Source organism: Mesoplodon densirostris, chromosome 7 (genome assembly GCF_025265405.1).
Source record: "Mesoplodon densirostris isolate mMesDen1 chromosome 7, mMesDen1 primary haplotype, whole genome shotgun sequence".
Lineage (NCBI taxonomy): Eukaryota > Metazoa > Chordata > Mammalia > Artiodactyla > Ziphiidae > Mesoplodon > Mesoplodon densirostris.
The window spans coordinates 3940168-3963634 of NC_082667.1; the positions used below are offsets into that span (position 1 = coordinate 3940168).

Sequence of the window (23467 nt, forward strand, 5' to 3'; positions counted from 1 at the left end):
CTGCACGGCTGCGCGGCGAGTGCACGCTCGGGGGGTTGTGTGCCTGAGAGGGAGGGAGGCATCATGGTCAACAGATCTGGCCCTCAGCGCACCGTATTCCCTCCAAGAACAGGGGCTCAGTCCAGGGTTATCTGAGAGGAAGGAGCCCCGAGCACCCTCCGTCAGGAATGCTGTGAAGGAGACAAGAGCTCCTGGTGGAAAAGCGGGCCGGGCGGCGCCGGGGCTGAGGTTCCAGGTTCTGAAATCAGACAAAGCCACACTGCGCTGCTGACTGTGTGAGCCTGGGCACAGCGCCTGGCCGCTCTAAGCCTCGGCGTCCACGTTGAATGGGGATAACAACAGCACCTGGACCTCACGTGGGTGTTTGTGGGATTAGGGAACAGACTCGTAAAGACTCACGAGGCCTGGCACAAAGTAACAGCCTACCGAACGCTACTACCTGTGACTATTAAAACTGCTTTCCCCCAAATCTAGCATCTATGGCTCCGCTTCCATCATTTCATTTTTTTTTTTTTTTTTTTTTTTTTTTTTGCGGTACGCGGGCCTCTCACTGTTGTGGCCTCTCCCGTTGCGGAGCACAGGCTCCGGACGCACAGGCTCAGCGGCCATGGCTCACAGATCCAGCCGCTCCGTGGCATGTGGGATCTTCCCGGACTGGGGCACGAACCCATGTCCCCTGCGTCGGCAGGCGGACTCTCAACCACTGCGCCACCAGGGAAGCCCCCCATCATTTCTTTTTAAAAAACACTATGGGGAATTTTCTGGTGGTAGAGTGGTTAAGGACTCAGCGCTCTCACTGCCTGGGGCCTGAGTTCGATCCCTGGTTGGGGAACTAAGACCCCACAAGCCTCGCAGCATAGCCAAAAATAAATAAGTAAATAAATAAATAAAATTTAAAAATAATAACAAAAAATAAAAAACACTATGTCTATTATAAATAAGCGTGCAACAATTAGAAGGCAAACAAGCGGGAGAAAGGCAAACTCTTACATTTGTCCCAGTGAACGACCTATTTCCAGCAGAACCATCAGCATATGTTAAGTGGAGGGTGAGTTTCAACACTTCCACTGAAACGTCAATTATTCACCAGTACTCAACCACATAGTGTTCATTCATGTAAAATGACAGGGACTCTTCAATACTTCACAAAGAAACAAAGGCATGCTAAATTACTAAATATTTTACCTTTCTACGATGTTTCCTTAAATCACTAGGCTGACAGATGCATGCAAAGAAATGAAGAGAAACCAGATTTACTGCACACTTTGAAGTTAAAAATTCAAGGATCAGTACAGGCAAATATATTAAAAAGAAAATGACAGAACACATGTAAGTGAGATAAGATTTAGAGAAAATGTAACTGGAAATAGAACATCTTTTTGACCACAAAAGTTAAATATAATAAGCTATTCAAGATTTCCTAGAGAAACACTATAAATTATTCCTCAGGAAGATACAATTCTATTACAACATACTCAATTTCTTATAATATGGCATTCTGTATAACAAAGGGCCCTAACAGTTGTCTATTCTAAGCCAAACTTCTCTATAACTTAGTTTTTCTTAATAAGAAACATGTTATACTTTAAAATAGCAATCTAACTGATGAGGAAGTAATTGCAATACCTATTTTAACACTGAACAAATCTAACCACCTACTGGACATTAATGTAAAATCCTTACCTAGAATTTGATTTAAAACGTCTCAAAATAAATTTATTGATTAAAGCAGATACCCTGTGAAAATATGTAAGAATAAAAGCTAGCATAATGGCAGATAGTCTTTACATTTTATGATTCATAGAAGATAATTTAATTAAAAATAGTCTAGTAAAGACATTAACTGTGCATGTTTAATAAGCTGATGAGATTTACCATCTTAAATAATACAAGCACCAAAACCAGAAAGTACGTTGTGTCAAAGAGCCCATTAATTCTACACTTAGTGGGTCATTTCTTTATATAAGCAACATCTCACTTATGAATTACACATATGCTATACAGTGTGAGCAGAAACACTCTGATCCATCTACATCATGCCTGTAGCCATACCTATTACGCAGTGATACACTAAATAAAACTTACCGCTATGGGGGAAAAACACTGTTTAATGAGAAACGAAGATAACGCAGAGACCCCACTAATGAGCCACGACCAAGCATAGACACACACTGTGGACCACAGAGTGGGGTGGACGGGGAGCGGAGCTGGATGGTAAACTACAGACTCGGCGGTGGGGAGGCTGGGGTCTGGATTAACAATGATAAAACAAAGGATGATACAGGGAATCTACACCAATGACAGAAGCAGACACACCGTCAGCCAGAACAGAGAACCATGTAACAACGAGGAAAAAAATACACAGAACTGTTTTTACAGATTCTCTGAAAGAAACTAAGCATGAAACCACAAATGAAATCATCAGAGTTTTAAATATCAGCTAATTAGCTAATGATGTAAATTATAAAAACAGTATGCCAAAATACCACAAAATGGACTAGTTAGCACTTCCCATGTCACTAAAATGATTCACAGTTGATTTAATCATACGCTGGCTAACAATGCAGCTAAAATGAAAATAGGTGGTAACAGAAAAAAATTATAATACAAGTGTAGCTAAAAAGCAGAATATTGTAAATATGATTTCATGTGGCAAACAGCAACGCACTCACAAAACCTAAACTAAATACACAGGAAAGTTACAGTGTGTGCTTCAGAGCTGCACGCTGTCACCGCCCGGTCATCGCATTTCCAGAGGAGGAAGCATGAGGAAGCCCGTTTGCTTCCCTGGGAGCCGCGGGGCACCAGCTTTTTTTTTTTTTTTTTTTTTTTTTGCGGTAGGCGGGCCTCTCACCGTTGTGGCCTCTCCCGTTGCGGAGCACAGGCTCCGGACGCGCAGGCTCAGCGGCCATGGCTCACGGGCCCAGCTGCTCTGCGGCATGTGGGATCTTCCCGGACCGGGGCATGAACCCGTGTCCCCTGCCTCGGCAGGTGGACCCTCAACCACTGTGCCACCAGAGAAGCCCAGGGGCACAGGCTTTTAACCTGGTTTCACATGCAGAGCTGGCGTGAGTGCGCGGCCAGGTGCCTCAGCAAGAGGACCAGTTTAGCTTTTTTGGTTTTGTTTTGACCGCATGCCCTGCCCCCTCTAGTGAGGCATCCCTAGTGTAAAGGAAGCCGGCACTGACTCGCTGTACAGTTTTCGAGATGCCATTAGGACTGCCTATGTTTACTCTTGCTAAGCTGTCTATTCCTGAAAAACAAAAACTTTCCTGTAGCTGCTGTGCCTTGCAGAGGCCATGCCCACTGTTACATAAAGGAGAACTTTGGATGAGTTCATGATGACATGCTAAGCTGGTGGTCCAAACATTAAAATTAATTTGCCATTAATTGGGGGACTGATTAAATACTAGCTGGCTTTAAAAATCTTGAACCTCTGAGCATAGCAAATGCACCTGATTTTCTTCTAGGTTAAAGCAAGCAAGCAAGCAAACCAGGTGTGCTGGGGGAGGGTGCAGCAGGGAGAAGGCAGACACTTACCAGAGTCATGACGCCTAGTCTGTCCACTTCCCTTGCCGGGCTGTGCGGGGCCCTTCGAGGGGTGGGCCGCCCGCTGCTGGGAGGGGAAGAGCTGGCCCGAGAGGAAGCAGGGTACGGGGGGATGGAGCTCACTGATCGAAATCGACCAAGGCTGTCTAAGCTCCCACTGCCCACCCTGCTCTCAATCTCCTCTGCCCGCTGCTCCGTGTTCTCCTTTTCTTCTTGTATCAACCTGAAACAGAATAACACCGTCCCCTGCCTTTGTCAGGAAACAGAGGAACATGTCTGGATAACAAATCTGGGTTTGTATTCTGTATCACGATTAACGACTTACCACTGAATCTTACAAAGCTGCTCCCGATCATTCACATTTGATTTTACTTATTTACACTAAAATTCTGATGGGGGCTGGGTGGCAACTCTCACTGCATAATGAGATATTTAAAATTTACAACTTTTACCTTCCCTGTTGTTACAGCAAAGCTGCATACCTATCAACTTTTTCAACTGGAAATCGGGAACTCTGATATAATCAAAAAAGCAATTCACAAAGCAATTTGGAGTTTCTAAACACAAGTCTCTAGACCAGATGAAAATACTGAGTTGATTTTTTTTAAGGTTGAATTTGAACAAAAGTATTATTTCATAAAGTTCTCTACCAGCCTCATGTGAGTTTCTTTTTTTCTGTTTGTTTTTTGGGGGTTTTTTTTGTTGTTGTTCCCCAACCAGGGATTGAACCCGTGCCCCCTGCAGTGGAAGGGCAGAGTCTTAACCACTGGACCGTCAGGGAAGTCCCTCGTGTGCGTTTCTGGATTCATGTCAACCACGCTGCATTACTCTGGAATTCAAGGTTAATGTTCTTCTCCCTGAATGTGTACTGGATGGTTAAATAGCAGTCTAAATATCTGACTATGCAAATACAACTATTTTGATATTAAAATACCGGATCCTTGTCGTAACCTTTCCAGTTTAAGTTCTACTTATATATCCTGAAAGTATTTTCTCATTTTTGATAACAAGTCGATGGACAGAATTTACCATTTATATCAGGTCAACCTGTTGCATAAGGAAAACATCACTTTTACCTGGCAACACGCTATAAAAATAAAAGTATATAATCGTTTCATAGTTCCCGCAGGGATGGGGAAAGACAGTCTTTCAGAGCTCATCTGGGTTCAAACACGGCACACGAAGAAGCCAGTCTATGAATTCAAAAGTGCAGGCAGCACAACCTACTTGTACCATTTTTGCCGTTTATTCTGCGGCCTTTCCTCTCTGGCCCCCATTCTCTGCAGGTGGGAATGGGCACCTCTGCCTGTGTTAATGTGACTAGAGCAATCGGAGCAGCAACTCTGACTGGGTCCACCACAGGGTCACCGGCCTGGGGCTGCTCTGCACGTGGACTTGGGACAGGAGGTGTGGCCATGGCAGATCTGACACCCGGCAGGCCTCAGGGTACCCGGTCACACTGCTGCCCTCAGACCTAAGGCCTCCTGGTCACTACAAGGCAGTCCTTTGGATTCTATTCCCTGTTTTGCAACATAGCTATTACAGTTGCTATGACAGTTTCTAAAGAAAACATCTTAAATACACTGATGAGACTAAAAAATACTCAAAAACACATCCTTTGACCTCTGTCTTCCAAGAACCAATTTTCACATTATGTTAATTTAAAAGCAAAACGCAAGTCCGAGTGGGAGTCTGCCAACCTGAAAACCCCAGCTTTTCTGTTCCCGGTGGCTTTGGGACACACTGCAGAATACGCGAGGCTCCGAGGGACCCACAAGAGGGCGACCCCTCCGTGCCGGAGGATGCATGGGCTGCAGGGGGGCATCACCTCGGGGCTCAGAGCTGGGGGGACACGCCGGCTGGCAGAGGCTGATGAAGGGTGCCCTCACTTGCTGCGGCACGCCCACCCTCACCTGCCCCTGCGCCGAGCTTTGGCCTTTCTCCCGGTCGGCCACCCCATCACCCAGCCCTGCCCCAGGAAAGGAATCCGGGGAGCCAACTTCGCCCCGACTCCCCGGCGCCATGTCTCCGCTCTGCACCCCGGCCGGACATGGCCTCAGCTCTCTGCACCCCGCCATCTCTCTCCAGATGTGTCGGCAGCTTCCGGGGGCAGGGGCTGAACGCCTCTCCCCCTTCCACGACATCTCACACGGTGTGCTGACACCACAACTGTGGGGACAATGCCCTGCTTAACTGAGCTTTATAATCAAGGGCAATCTCAGGACTTAAAATTCTTAAAACGGAACCAAAGTAAGTTTTCTTATTATGGAACACTTAGGCTTTTCTAAGTAGCGTCCACCCTCAGAGACACCGTGTTTCCGGGGAGCCAGGCATGGGCACACGCACCGGATCTCTTTGTTGATGGCGTCCAGCTGCTCCTGAAGCATCATGGCCAGGGTCTGGGCATCGGCCTGCCCGCTGGGCGACAGCAGAGTGGCCGAGCTGAAGAGGGTGTCCCTGTCTCCTTCACCGTCAGACACGTCCAAGTCGCTCTCAAACGCCTGGGCCACGTTCGCCAGCACGCTGGCTTGCTGGGCACGCTCCCAGTCCTGCTCGTTCAGGGTCTGCACCTGTGCACGAGAGGCCACGTCTCAACAGCAACAGTCACGGCAACTTCAATCTACCAGCAACTTGAAACAATTCTACACAGAGACCCAGAAGATTTTGGAAAAACGGGTCACGCTTAGAAGCCACCGACATCTGTTAAGTGAGCAGCATTTAAGAAATGGGCAGGAGGAGAATCTGTTTCTTAGACGGCCTGGCAACATTCACATCCTAGCCTGGACGGGAGGCAACTCTATGACATTATTCACAAGGCTGACGCGACCGCATCAGAAACAAAAACCGAAAATTAAAATAATTAATTCCGTGCCACCATCAGCCAGGTTGAAGGGAAGTAAAAAAACCCCATCAGATCCAAAGACGCTGGGTTCAGCTCAGCTGCCATAGCTTTTACCAGCGCCACCAAGTACCAGGGCTCTCGGAGGCTCCTCAGCGCTCCCTCTCCTGAGGCTGGTCTGAACACGCGCAGACACGAGCGGCAGCAGAGGGGAGACGGGAGAGCCAGCCCCCCACAGCCCTCAGGGCGCGGGAGCCGCAGCGTGGCGGGGCTTTTCCAGGGAACTGCACTCACATTGCAAGGGCACCTCTGTGCGGAGCCCAGACGCCCTCTGTGCTGCCATCAGAACATGCACAGAAGAAGCGTGCTCGCTGGGGCTCTGTGCTGCCTCCCCTCTGGGGCCGTCTCACACCCCTTCCCTCCCCAAACCTCCTCCCGGGCCCCATCCCCACCTCCACGCTCAGCCCAGGGTCCTGCCTCCCGTTTCCCAGACGTGACCTCAGAGTAACCACAGGGCAGCCTCTAGACGCAGGCTCCCCAGCCCCCTGCCCCTGGGGCCTGTGCCCACGCACTCCATCGTCTTCCTCTCCGACCCTCCCCAGGGCTGGGCCACCCCCTTCAGCTGGTCCAGGATCACCTGTCATCACTCCTCCTTCCCTGTGGCTAATCCACGTCCTACGGGCTCATTCCAACAGCCTCAGGATGTCCACTCCCTCCTCTCTCCTTAAAAGCACACAGCAGCAACCACAGAACTCTCCCTCCAGGGCTCCTTCCAGCAACCACCGCGTTTCCCTGAAAGCTCCCCAGGGCAGCCTCTACTCCCCCCCTTCCCTCCTCCACCCGTCTCCCACTCTCTGCAAGCAGGTGTGGCTCCAGGGGGCTCCGTGGAGCCCGCACGCCTAGGTCCCCTCCCCCATGCTGCCCCAGCAGAGCGCTGGAGCCTCTAGCTCAGCGGCCCCGCCCTCCCGGGCTACTCCTCACCTCCTGCCGCCCTTTCTCAGCCTCCCGACCTCTGAGACCTCTGAATCCGGGGTGCCCCATGGCTCTAGCCGTGGACCTCATCTCTCTCTCCACAGGCACCCACCGGGTGACCCTATCTGGCTCATGCCTTTAAATACCACCTGTATGCCCATGACCCCAAGTCTACCTCGAGTTGAGAGCTCTCCCGGGTCCAGGCCAGAACACCCAGCTGCCGACCTGTCCACCTGAACAGGACCGAGGCCCAGATCCCAGCCTCCCCCGACCCGGCTATCTTCCTCACAGAAGGAAACAGACCCCAGCCTTGAGCTGCTCCCGGACCGCCCCTGCCCCCATAGCCTACGTCCACTGCACCGGCCCGTCTGGCTGGCACGACCGTTACCTCCGAATGGCTACTTCCCCTCCCCTCCTCCCTCCTGGAGACCCTCGCTGGCCACCCTGTTTAAAAATTATTATTCCCCTCCTTGTTTGGCAACTCGGGTACCCTTGGTTTCCTTTCCCTGCTTATTACCATCTGACAGGCTGTGGTGACTGAAAAATACGTCCATGAATTCTTTAATCCTCCTCCCTTCAAGGGGCAGAGGGCAATTCTTCCCCGACCCCCGTGAGTGAGGGCAGGACTTCGCAGCTCACTCTAATGATCAGAACGCAGTGGAAGCACAGGGGTGCAGCTTCCGAGACTGAGGCGTGAAAGGGCTCTCCCCCGCTCTCTCTCAGAGGGAGTTCTGAGGAAAGCCAGCCCCATGAAGAGGTCCACACGGCAAGGACCGGGGCCCTCTCGACAACAGCCAGGTGAGGGAGTCTGAAAGCATGCCACCCAGCCCCGGGGGAGCCTTCCGGTGGCGGCGACCTCAGGAGGCCCTGAGCAGGGCCCATCCCACTAAGATGCTCCCACGTGCACACGAACTGTGAACTATTAAATGTTCACTGTGAAGCCACTAGGCTTTGCAGTGACTGGCTGTGTAGCAGCAGATAAAGGACACACACGGCATGTTTTACGTGACTTTCCATTCACTGCTGCCTCTCTCTTCTCACTAGGGTGTGCACGTTGTGGGGGGTGTGTGTGTGCAGGCATTTTGTCTGTTTTTAATTCTCTGCTGGAGCCCTAGGTCTGAGGATGCCTGGCCCAAACCAGCTGCTCACTGAATATGGGAGCTCAAAATACAGAGACATATATAAAAAATATACGCCGTAAAACGCACAAAAATATGAAGGCAGTTGAACTTCCAAATGAGAATTCTTCTCACTACAAGATGATGAATGTGTGTATTCGTTTACTCTTCAGGACGACCTCAAGCCTGTGCTAATCAGCACGGGGCTGTGCCTTACAGTAGGTCACAGGTTACCAAAATTTGTTCTTAAAAAAAAAAAAAAAAAAAGCTTGCCTTAAAAGTAAACTCTTAGCCAGAAAAAGGAAAATGGGGGGAGGGGAAGAGAGAAAGCCACCCATCGAGCTTTGTTTCAAAACAGTCTCCCGAACCACAGGGTGAGGAGGCAAGTATCTCACAGAGCGCTTGCCCCGGGGATAGGGGGCGGGGCGGGGCGGGGCTGGGGGGGGGCCTTGCCTTGGAAGGCTCGTCGCGCAGCGCTGCCAGCCGGCCTTTCTGGGGGCGTCGCAACACCGCGCTGCTGCTGAAGGAGTCCGAGGGCCCGTCTGCCACAGGGAACCTGAAATCTGGGACGCTGCCCAAGTGGGGTCGGCTGAAACACGGGGGAAGAAAAAGGTCATTATTAGGAGAAAACTGACCTCACTTTGTTGGCCAAGCCAGAACCTATCAACTTGGAAAATAAGTGATGTCACAGGAAAAGGTCGCCCAGGAGGGCACCGCTCTCCCGCTCCAACAGCAACCCGCCGCCTGCCCCACCAGCTGGAAAATTTCCACATCCGGGAAAACCAGTGCAGACACGAGGACATGCAAGTGACAGGGATGGAATCCAGCGGTCTGCGGTGTACAGGGGTCTGTGGTCCACCTGGGAACCCGTCCTCAGGTCAAGGTGTTGGGCCCGGGAACTGCTCTGCTTTTTCCTTGACATCCACACCTCCCCTCTGGCCTTCAGCTGTTCTCTCCTTTCCTGTTTGGGCCAAGATTCCCAGTGTGAAGCCCATCAATCACAAACATTCCTCTACCTGAAACACCGTCTACACCGCTCACAGCGCCTCAGACAAACCAGCAGCAGAAACCCCTCTGAACCACGGCTTAGAGCTTAGATGGACTGGTGTTTCCGAATCGAAAGCAGTCCTGGGTGTAATTAGATTAACGATCAAAACTCTAGGCTGAAGAAGTCCCAGAACGGGTGGTTGGGGCCCTGAGCATGACAAGAGAAACCGGGCATGGGTGTCAGGAGACACCCCGGTCAGCCGAGGCGCGGCCCAGCCTTGACCATGGGCCCACCGGCACCACGGGCCCAGCCCAGGAGCTGCTTGGCCCTTGTCTCTGGGAAGAAGGGTGGCGCCTTCTTTTGCAGGAGTCCTGAAATCCGGGAAACAGACCCCACTCCCCTGAGGAGAGTAAGCACTCCTCACACCCTCTGCAGAGCGGGCCAGGACCACGTGCCAGCTCAGCCCCCTCTGGTTCACGCACTGCTCGACACTTTTAAAAGAAATGTCTTCCCAACAAACACATGAAAGAATGCTCAATATCATTAATCATTAGAGAAATGCAAAACAAAACTACAATGAGATATCATCTCACACCAGTCAGAATGGCCATCATCAAAAAATCTAGAAACAATAAATGCTGGAGAGGGTGTGGAGAAAAGGGAACACTCTTGCACTGTTGGTGGGAATGTAAATTGATACAGCCACTATGGAGAACAGTATGGAGGTTCCTTAAAAAACTAAAAATAGAACTACCATATGACCCAGCAATCCCACTACTGGGCATATACCCTGAGAAAACCATAATTCAAAAAGAGTCATGTACCAAAACGTTCATTGCAGCTCTATTTACAATAGCCAGGACATGGAAACAACCTAAGTGTCCGTCATCGGATGAATGGATAAAGATGTGGCACATGTATACAATGGAATACTACTCAGCCATAAAAAGAAATGTAATTGAGCTATTTGTAATGAGGTGGATGGATCTAGAGTCTGTCATACTGAGTGAAGTAAGTCAGAAAGAGAAAAACAAATACCGTATGCTAACACATATATATGGAATTTAAGAAAAAAAAATGTCATGAAGAACCTAGGGGTAAAACAGGAATAAAGACACAGACCTACTAGAGAATGAACTTGAGGATATGCGGAGGGGGAAGGGTAAGCTGTGACAAAGCGAGAGAGTGGCATGGACATATATACACTACCAAACGTAAACCACATAGCTAGTGGGAAGTGGCCGCATAGCACAGGGAGATGAGCTCGGTGCTTTGTGACCACCTAGAGGGGTGGGATAGGGAGGGTGGGAGGGAGATGCAAGAGGGAAGAGATATGGGGATATATGTATATGTATAACTGATTCACTTTGTTATAAAGCAGAAACTAACACACCGTTGTAAAGCAATTATACTCCAATAAAGATGTAAAAAAAAAAAAGAAATGTCTTCAAGTGTTGCATAGGATTTATCCCTTGTTTGCAGGAGATCAAAGTCTGGAATCTCCCTTGAACCGCAACCGTCTCTCCCTTCCCCTCTGGCCTCATTCCTAAGGAAACTGCTCCTTCTTTCTCAGCATGACTTCTACCCAACTGCTTGGGGGCCACAGCACACTTCGAAATCCGGTGAAAGCTACGACACAAAATCCTGCACGTGCTTCTGGTGGCTGGTGGATCCTCTGAAGTCCACAAACGCCCCCGGGTGGTGTCGCCCCGCAGCAGTCATTTCCCAGTCTCCTTACGGAGCCCAGCCACCATCTTTCTCCCCCACTCGTCAACCGAGGCTGGCTTTCCTCCCAGAAGATCTCAGAGACAAGGTGACCGATTTCACTGGGAAGTCCTGCCAAACAAGCCGAGGCTGCCACGAGCCATCTTTTCAGTCCTCCCTCCGCACCCGAGGCCCCCCTCCCCACCTGCTGTGATCCGCCTTTTCCCATTTGTACAGCTCCCGACCACCTCTCCGCTAAGCCGCTTGACATTACACCTCTAGAACTGCCTCCTTGAAACAGCCCCTCCCGCAGTACCCAGCCTCTGCAGCCCACTGTCTTCAGAGCACAGAGTTCGCCTACAGCCCCAGCGGCGCCATCAGAACACGGAGGCCCCCCCACCCCCGGCCCCTCTACGCCATCAGAGCACAGAGCCTCCCCCGCCCCCCTGCGCCATCAGAGCAGAGAGCCCCCCGCCCGCCTCCCTGCGTCATCAGAGCAGAGCCACCCCCGCCCCCGTGCACCATCAGAGCAGAGCCCCCCCACTCCACCCCCTGCTCCATCAGAGTAAAGCGCCCCCCACCCCCTGCGCCATCAGAGCACAGAGCCCCCCCACTCCACCCCCCTGCGCCGTCTGAGCACAGAGCTCCCTCCCGCCGCCCCCCCGCCCCCCCCCCGCGCCATCAGAGCACAGAGCCCCGCCCCCGCCCTCCTGCGCCGTCAAAGCAGAGCTCCCTCCCGCCGCCCCCGCGCCATCAGAGCAAAGAGCCCCCCCGCCCCCCTGCGCCATCAGAGCACAGAGATGCCCCCTCCCGCCCCCCTGTGCCATCAGAGCACAGAGCCCCCCGCCCGCCCCCTGCGCCATCAGAGCACAGAGCCCCCCTCCCGCCTCCCTGCGTCATCAGAGCAGAGCCCCCCCACTCCACCCCCCTGCTCCATCAGAGTAAAGAGCCCCCCACCCCCTGCGCCATCAGAGCACAGAGCCCTCCCACTCCACCCCCCTGCGCCGTCTGAGCACAGAGCTCCCTCCCGCCGCCCCCCCCCCACCGCGCCATCAGAGCACAGAGCCCCGCCCCCGCCCTCCTGCGCCGTCAAAGCAGAGCTCCCTCCCGCCGCCCCCGCGCCATCAGAGCAAAGAGCCCCCCCCGCCCCCCTGCGCCATCAGAGCACAGAGATGCCCCCTCCCGCCCCCCTGAGCCGTCAGAGCACAGAGATGCCCCCTCCCGCCCCCCTGTGCCATCAGAGCACAGAGCCCCCCGCCCGCCCCCCTGCGCCATCAGAGCACAGAGATGCCCCCGGCCGCACCCCCTGTGCCATCAGAGCACAGAGCCCCCCTCCCGCCCCCCTGCGCCATCAGAGCACAGAGATGCCCCCAGCCGCCCCCCTGCGCCATCAGAGCACAGAGCCCTCCTCCTGCCCCATCAGAGCACGGAGCCCCCCCGCCCCCCTGCGCCATCAGACCACGGAGCCCCCCTCCCGCCCCCCTGCGTCATCAGAGCAAGAGCTGCTTCCTCGTCCTTCACTTTCACTGTCACACATGGCTCTGGTGACCATGCCCAAGGCTTTTCCATTGAAAACCCCCGCAACTGTGCCAGCCCTTCGGTTCTGGCACCCACGCCCCCTTCCTCACTCAAACTCCCAAAAGAGTAACAGGCTGTGTCCACCTCCTCCTCCCTCCAGGTACCCGCACGGTCCTCCTCACACTCGCCTCATCTACCCCCGTGAGCAGGGCTCTGCCTCCACCTCTGACCTCACCCTAGAGGACCTTAGCCAGCAAGTCCAGCATGCCGCTGTCCCGATCTTCCTCCACCCCACCCCCCACCATCTGTAAGCACACACACTCTCCTTGAAATTCTACCCCCCCGTGGTTCTGGAGACAGGGAAAGTTTCTGGCTCTGCCTCTATCTTCCTTGATTTCTCTTTTTTTCTAGGAGGTCCAGCAAGGACCCTAGACCCTGATGGTTCCCTACGTGTGCAAATGCTGAAATATCTGTACAGGCTCCGAACTGTCTCCTAAATCACGATCCAAGCAGGAGCCTCTTTCCGACAGACGAATGAATGTCACCAGTTAAGCTCTTCAATAACTTTGCTAAAGTTTAACTCTCACTTGATGACCATTTTCCACAAAGAAAGCAAAGAAAAATTTAAATAGCTTAATAAGAATTATTGCCCCTATAATGACAAGTAAGAAAAAAATCAGGATGCTGAGTGATTTGCTCAACTCATTCACAAGCCAGGTGATTCCTCCCACGGCAGCCAACGCCAAGTCACGTCTCAATAAATTTTAAAATGACTACAAGTCATTAACCTTCTGCGATTCTTAAGAAACATCAGTGTCACAGTCTGTCAGGTCCCTCAAATGAATACACCCAAATATTAACGAGCCGCACCCCCCCCTCCAAACCGCCTCCTGTGGTTTTGAGTCTTGTCAGTAATGTGACTGCCACTCTCCTAGGTACCGAGTTCTAACCTCAGGAATGATGTTTTACTCTTCCCTCTAGCCTGCCACTAAGCTACAGGCTCCTGGAGGCGCGACCATGAGCTATACCCACCCAGTCACACTGTCCACACAGCCATGACACGCCCTGGTATACACACGACAGTGCTGAGCAGAGCTGTGACCTGGGGAGCGTCCTACCTGTGGTGTAGGGGAGCCCCTCTCAGCCCCGTCTGGTCCAGTTCAGCTCTCAAGGCTTCCAGGGTTAGTACAAGCTGATCCTACAAAACAGCAAATGACAGAACACTGCGCCTATTGCTTTCAGGACATAAAATGACTCGCATCAAAATGTGCTCAAGTGCTGAACAAAACCATGACACGTTACATAAGCAGTTATAAATTCCAAACATTTTAGTTCTGAGAAAATTTTCTCCAAGAGTCCTATAGCAAACATAAACGCTCAGACCAGTATTAACTTTACAAACCGCAGTGAACAAAAAGTCACGTCTTGGTCGTAGAAAAGCTCTCAGAAGAGAAACACCAAGCCATTAACAATAATGGATTCTGAGACAAGCCGCACGTGGGGCAGGGGCGGGGGACACACACGCAGGGTTCACTCTCCGTCGCACTGGCTCCCCCGCATTGCTTTCAGCTGTCTACACCGAGCACACATCCACTCATGTGCCATTTCTACTCCCAGCGTCACTTCCTCACAGGGCACAGCGACGAGGCAGACTGCCGGAGCTTCTGAGTCAATGGACAGCCTTCCTGCTCTGCGCTGTGGGCTACAGCTGCCACTCGCCTCACGTGGCTACTGAGCGCCTGAGACAGGCCACCTCAAAGCGCCAAGTGCTGTGATGAGAAACCAACCGCACCGCAGGTTTCAAACCACACTGCAGGGTTCAAAGACTCAAGGTGGAGAGAAGAACGTAAAGTAGCTCCTTTGTTTTTAGAGCAATTATACGATAAGATAACATTCTGACGACATAGGGTGAAATACAATAAAATTAACTCCCCCTGTTTCTTTTTACTCTTTTAAATGTGGCTACTAGGAAATTTTAGATTATACATGTGGCTCTTATGATCTTTCTGATGGATGGCACTGTTCGAGATGAAAGGCTCCTGCTTTGTTTCAGCTTTCAAATGAACCCAGAAAGGACTCAGAATTCTGAACCATACGCACCTGCTGGATTCTAAATCCATCTAAAATGCAAACGCGTTCAACATACAAATCCAGGAGTGCTATATGTTATAGTAGTGGACTAGCCATAAAGAAAATGTAACTCAACTTCTGCTAAACAGCTGTAGTAATTATAATAACAATGAACCCAGCTCAATTCAGCTCTTAACAGATTTCTAAACAATCTAGAGATTGAAGCACCTTATCATGTTGCATTTCTTCTAATTGCTTTTTTGCATTTTCAACTTCTCGTAGGAGGGAATTCTGAAAAAGATATAAATAGCCTTTTAGTGTTAATTCTTAAAAATGTTCCATGTACTATAGGACGGCTACAGTTCTGTTTGAAACAGTAAAGCACCGCGGGAAGGAATGGGCCACGTGAACACACTATGGGCAGATGACACTCCCAGAGTAAAATGCCAGCCACGAGGCCAGATGACACCTTTTAATAATAACCTGTACATATAAAAGTTCCTTCTTCACCGACTGATTTTCTAGATGTACGGAGGTCAAGTTCATGGGGTAAGTTAAACTGGTTTATACCGGCTTTCAGCTTTTGCAGTTCAGTGGTCACTCGGGAAACCGGCACAAGTTTCACATGCAAAATTCAAATCTGAGACAAAAATATTCCTACCTTAAGGCCGGCCCGCAGATCAGGGAGGAAGTGAGGTAACTGCCCTATGTGGTCTCTAGGAATGCATTTCATCATGGGTTTTGTGTAAAATAAAATGAGCCACCTAAGTAGTAGTCATCACTGGTCTCTCCCAAACAAGCGTCATCCCAGGTGCCAATCTCAGGGAAGACTCTTGGGCCTCATCCTTAGGGCACTGGTGCAGTCGGGACAGGTTTTTTATCAAACCTGAACCAAAGTGTTGCCCATCAGAGCTTCTCTGACATAGATTCTCGGCTACTCCTTTACTCTGGTTACAGCTAAAGTAGTTCCATGATGAGAGTAGCGGGAGTCCAGGCTGACATTTTCCAAACCAAATGAAAAGAGAGAAGGCTGGAGTTGGAATATGAGAACACTTGTTTTTAGATGGTTAAATCTTTTATATTACATCACACACAAGAGACAGAAATAAACCTCTAATGCAAGAGCAATGAAGGGGTGAGGGTGGACCTGGAAAATTCTGGCGCAGGGGCTGATAATCTCGTCCCATCAGCCAGGTCCGGCTCACTGCCGGCTCCTCTAGGTTTCAGTGGCACACAACCACGTCCATTCCTTTACGGATTGTCTGTGGCTGCTTTCATGCTACTTAATTGATCAGCATGAACTTCTTCTACTCAATTACTCACAAATGGTAAACGCCTAAGATATTTACTACGTGGCTGGCCTGCTATGGAAACAGCTCTCCAACTCTTGTTCTGGAGAGTAAGAATGATAGGCAATTTCCCATATGCACAGCCTGGGCAAGGACATGACCACTGGCGCCCCTTTTGCAAAGGGGCCTTCAGGGACGTTGCGCTAGCGCACCTTATCTTCCAGAGCTGCCATTCTTTCTTTAAGATGAAGCTGAAGCCTCTCGTTAGATTCTGAAAGAAGTTTGTCAACAGTGTCTGATAAACGTTTATTGTGTTCTTCATTCATTTTTTCTCTTTGCCTTGCCTAAAATAGGAAAAACAAAAACTTATAAACTTCAACAAGTATGGTCATTATTTTAAAAGCGCCAAGGAGCGACGATGTGACTGGCCTATGCCCTGGCTCCCAGGCTGCCCCTCCCACTGCCATCTCCGGTGGACTCTGCACCGTCACCAGAACCGACTGGATCACCAGAGTTGACTGCAGGTGCAGAGAAAGGTCCTTCCCACTGCTTCTGTTCAACAAAGCACCCAGGGGCCCTCATTAGTGTCACCAGCCATTAACTGTCACATGGACTCAGGGAGCAGATTTACATGCAGAAAACAAGCATATTTTAAAGGGGATCAGCTTACACACACACTGGAGGGGGAACTTCCCAGCATGTAAACAGAAGCTTGAATCTGGATTAAGGGGGTAAAATGAATTCAATTTATAAAGCAAAAGGTAAAAAATTTCATTTTGGGAAAAAAACCCAGTGGAGACAGACTTTCACATGTCTTTCTTTATACTCTTAACATCACCTGAATTCTTTGTAATGATAATTTATACTAAAAAACTAGAAATAATTACCGCAAGTAATTTTTAAGTGTAATAAAATTGGTAAGTCTGTGTTCTATAAAACTAGCATCAACTTCATGGTTTCAAAAGCTTATTTTCACCCCATACCCTGAATGAACACAGAAGAAAAGTGGAGGGGACAGGAAGTGCTGACAGGCAGCACACGTCAGGGCAGGTCCCCTCGGTGGGTCTCCCTTTTCTCCTAGGTTGTTGGAAGCACTAAGTACAAAGCACTCAGAATCACGCCCAAAACACAGCAACCACCATCATCTAGAAGAGACCCAGCTCACCGCACGATAAGGCTGTCAGCATTCAAAATTTTTTAAAATAAATAAATAAATTTATTTATTTATTTTTGGCTGTGTTGGGTCTTTGTTGCTGCGCTCAGGCTTTCTCTAGCTGCGGCGAGCGGGGGCTCCTCTTGGTTGCAGAGCGCGGGCTTCAGTAGTTGAGGCTCATGGGCTCTAGGCACGCAGGCTTCAGTAGTTGTAGCACACGGGCTCAGTAGTTGTGGCTTGCAGGCTCTAGAGCACAGGCTCAGCAGCTGTGGCACACAGGCTTAGTTGCTCCGCGGCATGTGGGATCTTCCCGGACCAGGGCTCGACCCTGTGTCCCCCTGCACTGGCAGGTGGGTTCTTAACCACTGCACCACCAGGGAAGTCCCTCAAATATTTTTAAAGCAAAACCACTTAAAAGTTTGCTTTGAATTGCCTTAGTCACAAACAGCATCCCTACCGCAACGAGTTCTGGAAGTAATGAAGTGCACCCCTCAAGCGGTGAGAGTCGAATTCTCTGCCTAAGAGGGGAGAGCGTGTGCCTGTGTCGGGGGCAGGGGCGCCTGGCAGGCGGATCTCTTGATGGGAGAAAGACGCTTTCCTTCCTGGAAGCTCACGTTCGATGCTCTGCAGTCCAGGCCCAGGAATGGCGCTTTCTGGTGGTGACAATATTGATGTCGCACACCTGGACCTGGGGCCACCACTCGCTCTATTTCCTGGATGTTCCATCTCGCCGTGTGACCAACTCTTCCAGGAAAACTCTCTCAGGACTCAGCTGATGTGAGCCTCCACCACCACACTTTCCTGATGCTCCTTTTTATCCCAGCTCAACTACGGTTTTCCTCCTGCTCAGGAACGGCCATCCCTACGTCTACCTTTGTGTCTGGAACAATACTTTGGGATTCAGGACAGAGATCAGGCCCGTGACCTGAATCTGGGACTCCAGTGCCACACCCCAGGCAAGCAGACCCAACACCTAGGATGCTGTGCCTTAAGTTTCATGGGCACCCCGGGCTGGCACCTCAGGTTTGTTTGAGGGGGGCCTGTAAGGTCCCACCTGTACCTGGAGCAGCTCCCGCAACAGGCTGGTCAGAGCGGCAGGCGGCCTCCTCCCCACTACACACCGCCTGCGGGCAACCATGTGGCGGGTGCGCCAATCAGCAGACAGCACGCAGATGAGGCCACACACTGAATACACACGGCGGGTAGGGGGGTGGGGAGTGGCAGAGAAAGGAGGCGCCGTGCCTGCTCGAGCCGCGCCCCCCAGGCCCGGGCGCCTCCCAGGCCCGGGCTCGGCCTCTCTGCCCAACACGTACCCGCTGCAGCTCCTGGTGCTTCTCCTCCAACTGTGCCTCCATCTGGCGCAGCCTCTCCTCGATGTTGCCGTGTCTCTCTTCGGCCTGCCAGCAAAGAATGGTGTCAATTCAGCTCACAGTTGCCCTTTCCTGACAATACGCGGGGTACGACTGCAGTAGCAACAAGCAGGACGTGCTCTGCGTGGACCACGCGCCCCGTGCTCAGTGGAAGGCACGTGCTGACGTCTGCTCATACGTCCTGCGTGGCCCCATGCGTGACACCAGGAGGCAATTCACCCTCTCGGGCAGGTGACTGAGGCGTGACCGGCGCTGGCGATCGACTTGTGAGAGAAGATGTGCTGCCCCCACCCCGGGTCCCACACCCGTGGGCTGTGTTTTCGCCCCAGCCTCAGACTGCTCTGGGCGAGCCGGCATGGGAAGCAGGAAGCAGCAAGCACAGCAAGAGCAATGTACACATTCTACCTTCCTAAGCTGGGAAGTAAGTTCAAACAGTTTAGCGTCCTTAGCGGCAGAGTTTCCAGAAGACAAAAGGTCAGACTACAAGGCCGACCCAGGACAGAAGAGACGACAGGGGAGAAAAGAAACCGAGACTTTAAATGCAGATCACGAAGGAAAAGGAGCGCTTCTGTTACAGCTGTTAGCAATGAACTTGCTCTAAAGAAGGTCTGCCAGCACCTGAGGCCATCTGCCCACCCCGGGTCTGTCCGGCCCCCTCAGCAGCTCACTAAGCTCCAGGCAGGCAACACAAAACTCCTGACGGATGCACCAACACAGGCCAGGGCCCGCTTCTCTGGGCCTGGCCAGCGCCTACTGGCAGTGCAGGACCATGCCTCAAAGACTGGGCCGTTGGCTGGTTGTGCGCTTCCTACCCCCGTGTGGACGAGCCGCCCCCAGCACCGCTGCGTCACCCGGACACCCCCTCTCACCTGCTGGCTCTCCAGGGACGGTGAGGCTGTGAGGGCAGGGGCCGGGCCTTGCACATGCCCCACCATGATTTGTTGAACCAGTGAATGAATAAAGACTCAAAAACTTGTTTATTACAAAGTTACTTTGGCGGTCTTCAAAAGAGAATGGGATTTTCCTACTTCTGAGAAAAACTATCCTGCTCTTACACCAAGCTTCTATCCCAACCTTGGAGTTGCTGACTTAAGTAGCTCCAAGCAGCAGTGACTCTGAGCTGAAGCACCCTGGGGACACACAGAACACATCTGACAAAACTGGAGGAAAAATAATGTGGGGATGACACAAAAGCAGGGATAATGTCTGACATTCAAACTTGCTCCAGTCTCAGACAGTACAGCGCTGAAAACAAGTCTGAGCTGCTTGGTGGATTCAGGTGCGCTGTCAAGACCACAACAATAAGGCACGTGAACAAATCACCCTCAAGACCCAACTCTGGCGTCTGCCCCGCAAGGAGACCCAGGGCAGCACCTTGGAGAGCGCGGCCACCCGCTGGGCCAGCTCCGCCTCCACCTCGGGGAGGGTCTCTGCTCTCCGCAGGGTCTGCTGCAGCTTCTGCTCCGCCAGCTCCAGGCGCTCTTGCAACTGGCGGTTTTTATCCTCAGTCTACAAAATGAGAGCAAAGCGTCAAAACGGGGCAAATGGTTCAGCCATTTCCATTTCTAATAGTCTACTAAATTAGTTCTGATGGAAGCACAGCTGTTTTGGCAGCTGCTTCACAGTGAATTTTTTCTTTCTGTGAAGAGCGCACACCCACTTTCTTGGGCTTGATTTCAATGTGCAAAACACCTCTTGCCAAAGTATTTGCTCTTCCTAAATACCTCCAAAGAAGTCTTAAAACACACACACACACACACACACACAAGTTCCTATACATTAAAGCAAACCCGTTTTCTGTAGGAGCTTATTTATTCTTATTGACAAGTTAAGGAGAGAAGGGTTCAGTACTAACCCTTCTTAAAACATCATCAGAATCATCACTTGAAGGGAACCCTACTGACAACAGGCTGCCACGGGCATGTAAGCCAAAATACAGCATTCATCTCCTTTGAAATCCAGACCTGCTAAGAGTGTGCCTAAGGGAATACTGGTCGAGTTTTAGCTTTGTAAACGTAGGGTCATTCTTTTAGAAAATCCTCTTACGCTGAGAAATTTTCAATGTAGAAAATTTAGACGGATTTTTCTTTCTTTAAAAAAGGGAAAATGTTAAATCATCTATAGGCTCAGTTCCTGAGAGGTTAACACTTGTTACTATGCAGCTTTCTTCTTTTTTCTGTGTGCATATATCTCTACGTACATATACAAACAACAGATTATGCTTTAAAACCCTCAGAAAATAACAGCACATGGTACGTAGTATTTTCTGATCTGCCTGTTAAAGTCATTATTTTGAACATTTTAATGCTCTTAATTAGCATTCCACACCATACGTTTTAATGGCTTTCTAGTATTTTATTTTTATTTTGGGGCCAATGATATACTTTATAACACACCAGACAAACTCACTTTGTTTTTCAGAAGCCAGGTTTGGTTTCCCTGGTTAACTCTTGGTTATCTGAGACCACACAGAAACAGGAGCAAGTGAGGCTAACCAAACCACAGGAGACACAAACCTTACTACTCAGACTGCGTCTCTCAGTCTGCCATTTACCACACTGACCCCAGTTACCAACAGGCAGCCAGCTGCCTTGAAGTTCTTTGCCACTCTCTGCTCTTTTGGTAAAAATGCTAACAAGCAACAAAAGAGTCAGGAGGGTAGCTCCACAAAATGGTTAAACCAAATCCTAAAAAATGAAAACCTGTAAGTTGCAGTCACCCACAATTTTTTAAAAATTTATTTTATTCTAATACAGTTGATTTACAATGTACACCACACTTCTGAACATAATATTCTAAGATCATAAAAACTTTACACTGGGACTTGATTTCCAACATGGAAGTCACGCGAAAAGGTCTTCCCCCCTTCATTAGTAATTAATTAATAAAAGCCAGACAAAATTCGATAAAAACCACTACCTGTCGATGCATAGACTCCTTATTTGCAATCTCATTTTCCAGTTTATCGTTGAGGTCGTGCACAGAGGTGGCTTCACGCTGTGCTGCGAGGTAGCGTTTCTCGAGGGTAGTGACTCTCTCTTCCATGTCTTCCTTCTGGGCCATGGCCTATGTCGGGTATTTCAGAGGGAGAGAAGGGAAGTAACCAATATGTAACAGACGGGTGCACTCAGAGAGAGAACAAACCGGGCTGAATCCAAAGTTTCAAATCAAGTATAAAATTACTGTCCTCAAAATTTAATTGACAGACATGCCAGTTTTCTCTGATGTGAATGAAAATGCACTTACCTCAAAGATCATAAATATTCACCAAGTAATTAGCACTCATCTGTCTTTTTTATTATTTTTAAAATATATATATTTATTTATTTATTTTGACTGCACTGGGTTTAAGATGCGAAATGCAGGATCTCTGTTGCGGCAGGTGAACTCTTAGTTGTGGCGTGCGGGATCTAGTTCCCCGACCAGGGATCGAACCCGGGCCTCCTGCATTGGGAGCATGGAGTCTTACCCACTGGCCCACCAGGGAAATCCCAGCACTCATCTGTCTTAATGCTATGTCTGGCCACTCAGTTTACCAAGCTTATCCTTTTCTATATAATATTACCAAAAAAAAAAAAGAAAAAGCATAATAAAATATCCTGTTATTGCAAGAATTCCAGGAGGGGGAAGGTATCTGCCATGAAGACAGGACCTCTGTTTGCCTCACGATACAGGTGGAGATACAACAGTGAGACATGTGTCTCATTTTCTTGGGTAAAAGTTGGATGAAATCTCATCCAATTACCACAGAATTAAAGTAATAATATTAACAAATGGAAACAGAACTCAAAGTTTAATACAACTGGGGACTTCCCTGGTGGCCCAGTGGTTAGGAATATGCCTGCCAGTGCAGGGGACATGGGTTTGATTCCTGGTCCGGGAAGATCCCACATGCCGTGGAGCAACTAAGCCCATGCGCCACAACTACCGAGCCTGCGCTCTAGAGCCTGTGAGCCACAACTACTGAGCCCGCACGCCACAACTACGGAGCCTGCGCTCCAGAGCCTGCGAGCCACAACTACTGAGCCCGTGCGCCACAACTACTGAAGCCCACGCACCTAGAGCCTGTGCTCCTCAACAAGAGAAGCCCATGCTCCGCAATGAGAAGCCCATACACCGCAACAGGAGTAGCCCCCGCTTGCCGCAACTAGAGAAAGTCCGCGTGCGGCAACGAAGACCCAACGCAGTCAAAAATAAATAAAATTGCAAACAAAAAAAGTTTAATAAAACTGGAAGCAGCCTTCTAAAGCCTAATTCTTCTAAAGCAAAATTATATTACACAGTATCAAACGCTGAAACTAGGACCTGAACTTTCTGCTACTGCAATTCCTGTCCCCCAGCTAAAACTCCGCTTCAGGTCCCTCCCTGTTCACTAAGTAACCAATGTTAGCAAAGTCTTAATATTAAAAGTGGCAAGTCAGGGCCTCCCTGGTGGCGCAGTGGTTGAGAGTCCGCCTGCCGATGCAGGGGATACGGGTTCGTGCCCCGGTCTGGGAGGATCCCATATGCCGCAGAGCGGCTGGGCCCGTGAGCCATGGCCGCTGGGCCTGCGCGTCCGGAGCCTGTGCTCCGCAACGGGAGAGGCCACAACAGTGAGAGGCCCGCGTACCGCAAAAAAAAAAAAAAAAAAAAAAGTGGCAAGTCTGCATATTACACTCTGCCACCTCACCTCCCCCTGTTGCCAAAGAGTAATGTACACAGGTTATATAAACACATGCAAATATTTGTTTTGAATTCTTACATAAAATTACTCACACCAAGCTACTAAACAGAATGTACACCTGTTCTACATACACGTGAAAGGGGTTCTCTCTGCGGTGGTCTCACAGGGTGGGTGGGGAGGGTGTAGGAGTTGTCTGTTTACAAAGGAGAGGTTACGCTAACAGGAGGAGGTGCC

The 23467-nt window shown here is 50.3% G+C and overlaps 1 protein-coding gene across 4 annotated transcripts in view; it reads right to left on the reverse strand.

The window, feature by feature from the left end:
• Positions 1–23467, reverse strand: part of PPFIA1 (PTPRF interacting protein alpha 1) — an 89694-nt gene that overhangs the window by 26635 nt on the left and 39592 nt on the right. For 2 of the 4 annotated variants that reach the window (XM_060105545.1, XM_060105544.1), the window contains exons 8-17: positions 21490–21636; positions 19945–20079; positions 18976–19050; positions 18514–18597; positions 16260–16391; positions 14987–15049; positions 13807–13886; positions 8932–9067; positions 5896–6119; positions 3541–3772 (exon numbers count right to left, since the gene is read on the reverse strand). In XM_060105545.1, the coding sequence (XP_059961528.1) occupies positions 3541–3772; positions 5896–6119; positions 8932–9067; positions 13807–13886; positions 14987–15049; positions 16260–16391; positions 18514–18597; positions 18976–19050; positions 19945–20079; positions 21490–21636 (1308 nt within the window). The remainder of the gene's footprint in view (positions 1–3540; positions 3773–5895; positions 6120–8931; positions 9068–13806; positions 13887–14986; positions 15050–16259; positions 16392–18513; positions 18598–18975; positions 19051–19944; positions 20080–21489; positions 21637–23467) is intronic. The other 2 variants (XM_060105547.1, XM_060105546.1) reach the window with 1 other exon arrangement.